General features: G+C 38.3%; 2 protein-coding genes across 4 annotated transcripts in view; both read left to right on the forward strand.

Annotated features, from left to right (window-relative positions):
- LOC115750563 (protein FAR-RED ELONGATED HYPOCOTYL 3) overlaps positions 1-4,864 on the forward strand; it is an 874,908-nt gene extending 870,044 nt beyond the window's left edge. The window contains exons 1-9 of one of the 3 annotated variants that reach the window (XM_048285937.1): positions 1,407-1,533; positions 1,676-3,473; positions 3,555-3,611; positions 3,791-3,859; positions 3,941-4,009; positions 4,098-4,166; positions 4,249-4,299; positions 4,386-4,462; positions 4,541-4,864. In XM_048285937.1, coding sequence (XP_048141894.1) covers positions 1,797-3,473; positions 3,555-3,611; positions 3,791-3,859; positions 3,941-4,009; positions 4,098-4,166; positions 4,249-4,299; positions 4,386-4,442 — 2,049 coding nt within the window. In that variant the 5' untranslated portion in view covers positions 1,407-1,533; positions 1,676-1,796 and the 3' untranslated portion in view covers positions 4,443-4,462; positions 4,541-4,864. Of the gene's footprint in view, positions 1-39; positions 3,474-3,554; positions 3,612-3,790; positions 3,860-3,940; positions 4,010-4,097; positions 4,167-4,248; positions 4,300-4,385; positions 4,463-4,540 lie in introns of those variants that run through there. The other 2 variants (XM_048285936.1, XM_030688021.2) reach the window with 2 other exon arrangements.
- A 1,652-nt stretch (positions 4,865-6,516) lies between these two features.
- Positions 6,517-8,743, forward strand: LOC115750619 (H/ACA ribonucleoprotein complex subunit 3-like protein). The gene is made up of 4 exons (XM_030688103.1): positions 6,517-6,677; positions 6,992-7,061; positions 7,654-7,696; positions 8,391-8,743. Exons 2-4 carry the CDS (start codon positions 7,008-7,010, stop codon positions 8,486-8,488), a joined length of 195 nt encoding a protein of 64 aa, XP_030543963.1. The 5' UTR covers positions 6,517-6,677; positions 6,992-7,007; the 3' UTR covers positions 8,489-8,743.
- Positions 8,744-11,318: the final 2,575 nt, after the last annotated feature.

Here is an 11,318-nt window from a genome sequence, read left to right on the forward strand (position 1 = left end):
TTCGTGTGTGATTTTGTCGGCTGAATTCGTGGGTTTTAGGCGGTTCATTCGGTGGAGTTTAGGTTCTTGCTGGGTAGTGATTTGAAATGCTCCTCCTAGTGTTTGCTTCTTCTCGGCTTCCGATCGTTTGCCACTTGCAATCTCTGGTTTCCTTTCCTCTTCTGTAGTCCTGCAATTGTTGTTACTTTAGGATAGGTGGAAAGTCCTAGTTGAAAGCACAGGCCTTCGTTTCGGCAAATTGAAATGGCGATGATCTTGTTCATTGGCATTTGTAGGGAGAGATGGAAGTATTTTTCTTTGTCAAGAAATTCTGGAATCTGGGAGTGGGGGAAAATGTGCCTTTTGAATTCTATGGTATGCCTAGTGTCCTTCTTCCCACATAATCAACTAGCTCCTGTTTCTCTCCTTTGGGGACGTGCTTCTTTACTTTCTCTTTACTATGGGTTATCATGTGAGAGTCAGAATTTCGCTATTTAGATTCCTATTCGATTTACCTAAGTAAAGCTTGAAATTTGTTTGAATGAGCCCTATCTCATCTAATTTTGCGAACTGTAGTAGTGTCTTTTTTGTCCTTTTTTTTGGCTTTTTGAAAGAGAGATGTAGAAGCTCGTCATTGCAGTGGAGAATTGCAGAATGGGCTTATTGTCCATTTTTTCCCATACTAAATGAAGAAATCTACACCAACTGCCACTGGATGGTAAATGCAGGACCAGTGGAAGAACATGAGATAGCCCTGAGCAGATGTATTTTGAAATGAACTTGACTGCATTTTTAAGTAATGACTTCGTATACGAGCTGAGTGCAGTGCTAATATCAGATTCCATGAATCAGATAAGGAACCTTTGTATTTATTTGTTGTCATTTCCTTCCTTTTCCTTTATGTTATTCTTTTGAATTCGGAAGGATCATATGCATGACCCAATTCCCTTTGCCAAGGTAGTTTTAGATGAGTCCATTTTCTTTATATTGGGGTCATCCTATGAGATGAGCTGCTGTTTGCTTCTGCAGCTGCGTAATTCCATCAGCATATGCCGATTCTATGCCACTTTATGTAAATGCTTGCAATGCAGGCAAGAAAATGCTTTTGAAATGTGAATGTGCTTTGATTGGATCATATAAGGAGGCTGATACTTACAAGAACTTTTAATTATTCATATTGGGCTTGTGTGGTTTGTCATGTCCTTTGGATGCTATTACTCAAATTAACATGTTAAGTACTTTAAGTTGCTATAACGCCTTATATTTTCTCCATTTTGCAGGTGCCGAAGAATAGCATATTGTTGAGCTTATTGTTTGACGTCATGAACATTGATCTCAGGCTACCTTCCGGTGGACATGAGAAGGAAGAAGGAGAGCCGCATGGTATTGACAACATGTTGAACGGCCAGGAAAAATTGCATAATGGTGATATAGTGACTACAACTCTGGCAGATCTTGGAGATGCATCCCATGTTTCAGATGGAGGTGTTCTGAATCCCGTCACAGCAGATATGATAGAGGTGAAAGAGTATATGAACCTTGAACCACTTTCAGGTATGGAGTTTGAATCGCATGGAGATGCCTATTCTTTTTATCAGGAGTACGCTCGGTCTATGGGTTTCAACACTGCAATACAAAACAGCCGTCGTTCGAAAACATCTAGAGAATTTATTGATGCAAAATTTGCGTGTTCTAGATATGGGACAAAAAGAGAATATGACAAGTCTTATAATCGGCCTCGGGCCCGCCAAAGCAAGCAAGATCCAGAAAATGCGACTGGTCGGCGAGCTTGTGCTAAGACGGATTGCAAAGCAAGTATGCACGTGAAGAGAAGGTCAGATGGAAAATGGGTTATACATAGCTTTTTCAAGGAGCATAACCATGAACTTTTACCAGCCCAAGCTATCAGTGAACAGACGAGAAAGATGTATGCCACAATGGCTAGACAGTTTGCGGAATATAAAAATGTGGTTGGTCTGAAGAATGACATAAAAAATCCCTTCGAGAAAGGTCGTAATATTCTATTAGAAGCTGGAGACGCAAGGATCTTGCTTGAGTTCTTCTCACAGATGCAATGCTCAAATTCAAATTTCTTTCATGCGGTTGACCTGGCTGATGATCAGCGCGTTAGAAGTTTGCTTTGGGTTGATGCAAAGAGTAGGCATGACTACAGTAATCTCAGTGACGTAATCTCCTTCGACACTACTTACATTAGAAGCAAGTACAAGATGCCTCTTGCCTTATTTGTTGGCGTGAACCAGCACTACCAGTTCATGTTGCTTGGATGTGCACTATTGTCGGATGAAAGTGCTGCTACATACTCTTGGCTCATGCAAACTTGGTTGAAAGCCGTTGGTGGTCAGCATCCAAAAGTAATAATCACCGATCAAGACAAAGCCATTAAAACAGTCATTTCAGATGTTTTCCCTAATTCTCGTCATTGCTTCTGTTTGTGGCAAATATGGGGGAAGCTTTCTGACAATCTCGGTCATGTGATAAAAAGACATGATAATTTTATGGCAAAATTTGAAAAATGTGTCAATAGGTCTTGGACAGAGGTAGAATTCGAGAAAAGGTGGTGGAAGATTATAAACAGATGTGAACTAAGAGAGGATGAATGGATGCGCTCATTGTATGAGGATCGCAGGCATTGGGTGCCGACCTTCCTGAAGGATGCTTTCTTTGCTGGAATGTGTAGCATTCAGCGAGTTGATAGTGTAAATGCCTTCTTTGATAAGTATTTACATAAGAAGACCACCGTGCAAGAGTTTGTAAAACAGTATGAAGCAATTCTGCAAGATAGGTATGAAGATGAAAGCAAAGGAGAGTCTGATACATGGAGTAAGCAACCTGTACTGAAATCTCCATCTCCATTTGAGAAGAGTGTTTCGGGATCATACACACATGCAGTTCTTAAGAAGTTTCAAGTTGAGGTTCTAGGTGCAGTTGCTTGTCGTCCCAAAGAGGAAAGACAAGATGAGACCTCCACGATTTTCAGAGTCCAAGATTTGGAGAAGGACCAAGATTTCACTGTCATGTGGAACGAGATGAAGTCAGAAATTTCTTGTACATGCAGGTTATTTGAGTACAAAGGTTATCTGTGTCGACATGCGCTGATTGTTCTACAAATGCGTGGTCTTTCTGCAATTCCATCTGCTTATATTTTAGAAAGATGGACCAAAGATGCAAAGAACAGGCTTTTGATGACAGAGGAATCTGAACAGGTTCAATCAAGAGTACAGAGGTACAATGATTTATGCCAGCGGGCAATGAGATTGAGTGAAGAGGGATCGATGTCCCAGGAGGCTTACAGTCTAGCAATGCGGGCAATTGAGGAAGCTTTTGCAAACTGTGTTAATCAAAACACTATTAACAAGAGTCCTGCTGAAGCCGGCACATCAGCAACTCATGGTCTATTGTGTGCAGAAGATGACAGCCAAGGCAGAGGAATGAGCAAAACAAACAAAAAGAAGAACCCGACCAAGAAAAGAAAGGTTGGTTGTCAATGTCATTGGTATTTTTTCTCACCGGCATTCTTCCTATCTGATTATGACACCAATTCCTTTCTTTTACAGGTGACCTCTGAGCCAGATATAATGACAGTTGGGGCACAAGAAAGCTTGCAGCAAATGGTTTGTCCCCGTTCTTCATCTTGGAGTGATATTGTTTGATCAATCCACTATTTTTACCAAAGGGTCCTTTATTCAGACGACTTGCTAAATGCAGTAAAACTTTCGCTGGCATATGCCGAATGGAAAAATGCTGGAGGTTCTTGTTGTTGAGTTGAGTTCTCTTTCTTTCTTTTTTATAGGAGAAACTAACCTCAAGATCAGTGACCCTTGATAGCTACTATGGCACTCAGCAGAGTGTTCCGGGGATGGTAGGCGGCGTTATTTATGCTTGCATCTGGGGTGCTATTAATTCATTGTATAGCTAATTTTGTGCTGGAACATTCTTGTAGGTACAACTAAATTTAATGGCACCTACTCGTGATAATTACTATGGGAGTCAGCAGACAATTCAAGGGCTGGTATGTTGTAAAGAAAGTGGAAAAGTATGTTATAATTGTTACCGTGCGGTTTGGGTATTAATGTAGCATCTGGATTCCACTGTTGCAGGGGCAACTCAACTCAATAGCACCAAGTCATGATGGATACTACACTCCTCAGCAGAGTATGCATGGGCTGGTAAAGTATCTCAGGCTTGCAATAGTTTACGGGGTTTTTAATAGATCTCTTGCATAACTATTTTATGTGACTATTCTTGCAGGGACAGATGGACTTCTTCAGATCCCCAGGCAGTTTTACTTACAGTATTCGGGTGAGTTTACCATATTTAGTCGGATATGGTTGTGTCATTTAAATGGAGACACTTATGTTGGGTTTTCTGCTTCTTGATTGGACCAGGATGATTCCAATGTCAGAGCAGCGCAGTTGCATGAGGATGCATCAAGACATGCTTGACATCTATTAGATAAAGAGAGGTGATAGCATGCAGCATATAGATCTTGATTATTGCTGAAACTTTGTCAATATATGACTTCCATTTTTGTGTTCGACAGGAAACAGAAGCTGTAGTTCGCCAAAGGGCGGCAGGTGAACTTATATCCCAAATGGAAGTAACATAAGTCTACGATTGTAGTGTTTGTAAGATAGCAGATAGGCTAATGATTTTCATCACCATAGATCGGCTGTTGTATTTTATTTGTGGAATCTGGAGGAAAGTTGGGATAAGCTCGAGGTAGGATCGTTATCAGTTGTACAGGGTGTTCTTGTTGTATCTTGGATTGCATCAGCTCAGAATTAGAATAGGATTTGTTGAGATGAGTCGGTAAATTCTCCATTTATTCAGTCTCAGCTCTAATGTTAATGTTTGCCAGCATAGTTCCTCTCTCTTCCCCCAGTGTTTTCCACTACACTACTATGATTTTTTTTGTTGTTTTTGGGGTCGAACCCACTATGATTGATGCATTTGCAGAACGTGGGGATAAATTTGGCAAGTACTGGCAGGCTTTCCCACTTCAAGTGGGAACAAATTTGGCAATCTTGACAATCTTCTCAGGCTAATGAGCCGCGAGTTTGCTTTCCTAATCGTATGCTCAGAGCCTTTTCTCCAACAGGAACCACGCGAGGTTAGCCACCGAAGAAGAAAATGGGGAGGAAAGAGTGCAGGGAATCAGATCAAGCAACCATGACTCGCAAAGGAGTCAACTTATTTTCTAATGTGTAGTCATGAGCCCTTACAAAGGATTAATTTCAGGAATATTAGGTTTGTATACTAAATTGTTCTTACCAACTGTGTGCAAAATGCTCTGAGGTAAGGTTACCTGCAGAGGTCGAGGGCCTGAATTTGATCGGTTCATGAAGCTTGAGCCTCTGAGTAGCCGTTTTTTTATACCTATGTCACTGAATTATAAATAAAAAAAAATTTATCATCTTACCAATGATTTTTACGAATTGATCTTGTTATTTCTACCTGGTCACGAGGAGGAGATGCTAGAGGAAAAATAGGGTATGGTGTCTGGAGGTAAACCGTTGTTGCTCTCCAGCATGTCTTTGTGGGCTTACTTCTGTTAGGGATGAGGATTCATGATTTCTTGTCATGCTTGAATCACATATTATATTTGCCAAACTCCACGGTCTCCAGCATGATTAATTTCAATAACCTGTTGTAATTTTGAAAGACAAACACATGACATTATTAAACAAATCACTCAACATGTTTTGTAAAAATAAGCCCTCGGACAAAGTGCTCAGGCGTATTTAAACGTGCCTAAATATATTTGAACATGTCAATATGATTAACAAGTTAACGTTTAAGTTAAACTGGGTCAGATCATACAATTATGAAAATGTCATTTTAACATAATTAACAAGTTACAAAGATTAGACATGCATGTTTTTTATTCACATTAAATAAATGCGTTTATCACATGAACACAATTAAGTTCGACATGAATGATCTCAATTGAAGTGACATTTAAATGGGTGACATAAGAAATTGTCTACTCTATTTTGTATTGAAAAAGATATCGATAAAGATGGACTAACAATGCTAGAAACTCCCCCTATGTGCTAGTTACAGCATGTTCGATCCGTACCTATCTAGAATAAATTTCCAATTTGGTATTCTAGATTTTGTTTTTTTTTTTTTCAGGGAAGTCCTCTAACCTTTTACAGTCATGTCATTTAGTCATCTAAGTTTTGTTTTCTATAATCAAATTCTTGAATTTTTCTCAATTCTTCATAATAAATCCTCTGGCAACCGCTTTAATTGACCTGTCAATCAAGTAATGATGTTTGCATTGTTTATGTCATAGAAAATGACACGTTTGACATCAAATGATCAGAAAATAAATGCAAAAAACAAGAAAAAAGAAATTCTAGTTTGAATGAGAAAGCATTTGATTATGCAAATAAAAAAAGAGGATTCGATTGTAAAAAAAAATTAAACTTACGGGATTAAATTAGACAAATCTAGAAAGTTCGAGGACTTGATTGCATAGAATAAAACATAGAGGACCAAATTACCCAACCACCAAAATTTAGAGGACTAAATCTGCCTTGAACCCTATCTAAAGCTCTCCGCAGTAAGCCCTAGTTTTGCCCTGCACTCTCGGCGCCACTATAGAACTCGCAGGGAAGCTGAAGTTGCCGCCGACCCGGGTCTAATCTCTCTCTGCTCAGTTCTTGCCTTGTGTATGCCTCTCTCTCTCTCTCTCTCTCTCTCTCTCTGTAGCCAGTTCTACGAGTTCGAACGATGGTTTTTTCGCAAACAAAAGTTTCTGCTTGGCTCGTAATGAACCACATGGAAGCTTGCCATTGTAATCTACTCAAAGTTTCGAGTGGTTAACACAGTATGAGCTTGTTGGGTGTTCATGGTTTTGCGTGGATGCTTAGATTTCGGTTTCTGGAACATTCGAGTGGCTGAAGCTGAAGCAGCTACTTTCGAATTAATGGTGAATTTATGCTGATCTGGTCTATTTCCATTGATTCTGCTCCGACATCTGCAGGTTTTATCGAGCCACGATGTATCTTCAGTTCTACATAAACGATAATGGGGACAAAGTGTACACCACCAAGGTACTGTCTTTTTCCTTTTTTCTAGGTATCAAATTGTCGCGTTTTATACATATGTTATTTGCGGTGGTAAAGCTACTAATCTCGTGCCTGCTGATTGGATTCATCTGGACGCTTTACTTAGGAAAATAGACCGTCGTGTTCACTGAATAGAAAAGGGAAAGGAAAAAGTTCTCTGCTTTAGAATTCTATGTCTACTTGCTTTGCCAAATCGAATAGGAAAAAGAGCTTTGGCTTTAGAGTCCTTGTGCAAATGTATGGGGATTTTGGTATTAGTAATGCCTTGCGGTGAGCAAATGAAAATTGTTTTTGACTATTACAATGGTTGCTTGAACTCTTACAGCATTTCATAGAATTGGGTAGGGGCATTGGTTTTCAAATTGTAACATGCAATTATCCTGCCAGAGAGTGATTTTTGTAAGTTTTAGACAATTAATTACAAAATGATACACGAATCCAGCTTGTTCGCTTTATAAAGCGCATGCTTTGATTGGTAATTGATTTTTGGGTGGCAGTTAGTGCCCACTTGGTGCCTCTCTTACCTTCCATACTATTTTGCCGATCTGTTCTAAAGTGGCTACGCTATTGTATGCAGAAAGAATCACCCTTGGGTCTCCCTACACAATCTGCACATCCGGGTTAGTCACCTCTTTGGATCTTTTCTTTTCTTTTCTTGAGTTATGTATTTGGTTGTTATATTTGTGTGGTCCTGGTGGGATTATCGCACTGGACTGAGATGGTTTTTAATTGAACGTAGGGCTGTTACAGTTTTCTAAGTTATCTTCTTTCTATACCACTGTTGAGATCATTTTATTGCCCTTATGGGAAAAGTTGGATTTTATTGACCTTCATAGTCCATCTTGGCAAAGCTAAGAAGCCTAGTGGCAATGATTAGCTTTGAATGCTAATGGACTTAGAGTAAATGTTACTCTTAACTATCCTGCGCTTTCTCCCTATAATGAAGCTGCAGTTCAGTGGAGATGAAACACATATGCTTCAACCGCCATCTTCTAATTAGTCCATATTAAGTTGGATTTTATTGCACTCTGTAGTCCATCTTGGCAAAGCTAAGAAGTCTAGTGGCAATGGTTAGCTTTGAATGCTAATGGACTTAGATCGAATGTCACTCTTAACTATCCTGCGCTTTCTCCTCCAATGAAGCTGCAGTTCAGTGGAGATGAAACACATATGCTTCAACCACCTGGTCTTCTTAGTCCATATTATTTAAATCATGCCTTCACGCAATGCAGCAAACTACAGAATTTCGTTAATAAGGTTTCTACAACGTAGACTGATCTTTTTATTTATGTTCTGTTCATGTTCTTTCTGCAGCTCGCTTCTCGCCTGATGACAAGTACTCAAGGCAAAGAGTTCTTCTAAAGAAGCGATTTGGATTGTTGCCGACCCAACACCCTCCTCCGAAATACTAAATTTGGGTTGCATAGGTGTTCTTTTCTTGTGAAACTAAGATCCTTGCCCGTGTAACAGATTTGGTTTTCTAGTACCATGTGTGTCCGCAAGTGTGTCCCTGTTACACATTCCTTCGACCAGTACTTAGCAAAACTCGAGTCCGTCGCATGACCATCTAATGCCGTGCTTTAATGGGACACACAAACATCTGGGGTGATGTTCTTGTGACCTGGAACGGATGTTCTGTATCGCGTGAGGTTCATTGTGTTTCCGCAGTCTTGTCTTTGTCAGTTCATTTGTTTTGGCTCTTCGCATTTTCATGATCATATTATGGGACATCCTCGCTGAGCTGGTTCATTCTGTTTCCTTTTGTCGGCTCGCGCCCTTTTGAGGTGCCATCCAGAACTGGCCGTGGACTGTCCTCGCCTAAGTTGTCGGGAACCAGACTCGGTTCTACTTCGCCTTATGAAATGTTTGCAAACTCTAGTGCAGATTTCTCATTCAAATCTGTAGGAGCTATAGCCGAGAAGCAGAAACAATGCGAGGGTATGAGAGGTTCGGTTCTGTTTTCTTTGCGGATTTTGCTAATTTCCAGTTTGGATGACATGTCGATGATTGAATCCTGGAGAGAGACTTGGACGATGGTGTAAAACGCATTTAAGCATTTAAGACGGTGCATTGATCCCTATTGACTGAATTGTGGGTTCCTATGTTGCTGTTTTTTTTAATCGAATAACAATTTAGGTTTAGTTCATTTGGAGAAGATAAATGATTTGGAGCGCGTCTTTTTATAAACGATCGCTTATAATAATAATTAGTTAATGAAGAATAATTTTATTATTGTCAATTATTTATGTTTAAATGTTTTCATAAAAGATGTAAGCGACCAAGAGTTAGACCTATTAAGATTAATCATTTGACCGATTTAGAACCTTTTTTTTTTCTCTCTCTTTGATTGGCTTGACGGTGGAACAACCTATTATTCTTGAATGCCTGATTCGGGGCTAAAGAACTTTCCATAAAAGCAGTGAGTTTTCTTGAATTGCACTATGATACAATCTCAACAAAATTGTTCATGAAATTCACCTAGAAAATAATCACCGACTGATATAGTTTAAGGCCATTGGAAAACAAAAGGATCTAGTTAGTTTTGACAATGGTATAATGTTATTTATGGGACTTTCTCTCAACACACTTCTCTTTAAAATATGAACAATGTTAAATATTTTTAAATATTTTTAAAAACTAACTTGGACAATTTGAAAATTAAGGATGACATCCTAAACAGAATTTTAAGGATCCATATGAACTAACCGAAAGTTAAGAGATCGCATTGCACAGTGGATAAAAAATTTAGACTCCTCAAAAGCTAGCGGTCATTGTTATTATTAATGCTAATCTAGTTACCCTTTTTTTACTTATGATTGAATTAATTGAAAGCTCAACCTAAATGGACCAATTAAATGGGCAGAGATGATATATTGCACTTCGACTAAAATCAAAGGATAGGGGTGCGTTTATTCCACTAAAAAATGAACGATTTGGAAGATATTTTTTTAAAATAATCACTTATATCGTCTAGAAATATGAATGAACGAAAAAAAAAATATTTTCATCGTCTACGAAGATTTTAGAACATATATTGTGGTCGATATCATAAATATTTATCATCGACTAATTATTTCAAGCTTTACGGATGGTTGTTTTAAGAAACTATCTCATTTTTCGCGACTAATATAATTATTCTTTCCTCGTCGTAATTAACCTTTTTTTAATACCTTTTCACTTTATTCCCCATCCTTTCCTCTCTCAAAATTTCTCCTTGGTCTCTCTATTTTCAATATTGTGCTGCTTTTCTATTCCTTGGGGTACTTTAAAAAAAAAAAAATCAAGCACAATTCGGCGACTATATATTGGTTATGTACGTCAGACATTCCATTTTCTTGAATTACTTAAAATTATTAAAAATATATATTCCCTATAATTTATCATCATCACTAATGTGAAATGTGAATGTCTCTTTTTCTGTGAATGAATTATGATGATTAATGATGTGATTGCAAAGGATCGTATTAGTCTGTGGCTAGAGACACTCATTAAAAATAGTTAGTTAATAACTAGACATAGGATTAAGGACATGAAGTTCGTCTTGGCCGTCGAGGGCGGCCTCGCCTCGACGACCCCGGGTGAGGCAACTGGGAAAGCGAGGCCGCCGAGCCAATTTTGGAAAAAAAATAAAGGAAAAAAGGGAAAAGGAAATTTTTTTAAAAAAAAAGCAAATAACAAAAATGCCATTGATCGGACCCATCTTTGAAATAAAGGATGCACTTCAAGTCCTTATTCGAAACAAGTCCACTTCAGGCCCTAACTTGAGAAAATGAGGGTTGCTTCGATGCTTTGCTACTCTTTCATGTAGGAAATTAGATTCAATTATAGCAAAAGTGATATTCTTAAAAAAATAGAGAAATTAGAATCAAGTTACGAAGATACGGGTTAATCCTTTCTTCTTGTGCCAACGATCTTATTATTTTTTAAGGAACTAGAGTTACATTTGTTTTCCATTTCCATTTAGGAGGTCTTACGTGTTTTTGCGCGATTTTGAAACCCAAAAAAATGGATAAATTCTTCTTTTTTTTTGTTTTAGAAATGCATACAATATTTGTCCTTCTTGAAAGGATAACCGTAACATCCCAATAACTATTTCATTTATAAATTTCATAGTAATAGAAGTACATCTCCTTTTGAAACGGAATTTATAACTTGCTATCCTCTTTTTTTATCGAAAAATTCCTTATTTTTTGGACCAAAAAAAGCCCTTATTTGTTTTTTTTAAATATATTAAAAATTGAA

This window comes from Rhodamnia argentea, chromosome 10, assembly GCF_020921035.1.
Source record: "Rhodamnia argentea isolate NSW1041297 chromosome 10, ASM2092103v1, whole genome shotgun sequence".
NCBI lineage: Eukaryota > Viridiplantae > Streptophyta > Magnoliopsida > Myrtales > Myrtaceae > Rhodamnia > Rhodamnia argentea.

Excerpts from the sequence above, each read along its gene's own strand:
- LOC115750619 (XM_030688103.1), top strand. The coding sequence starts at position 7,008 with ATGTATCTTCAGTTCTACATAAACGATAATGGGGACAAAGTGTACACC. Across the intron at positions 7,062-7,653 it reads ACAAAGTGTACACCACCAAG|AAAGAATCACCCTTGGGTCT; the intron begins GTACTGTCTTTT and ends TATTGTATGCAG. Across the intron at positions 7,697-8,390 it reads TACACAATCTGCACATCCGG|CTCGCTTCTCGCCTGATGAC; the intron begins GTTAGTCACCTC and ends TTCTTTCTGCAG.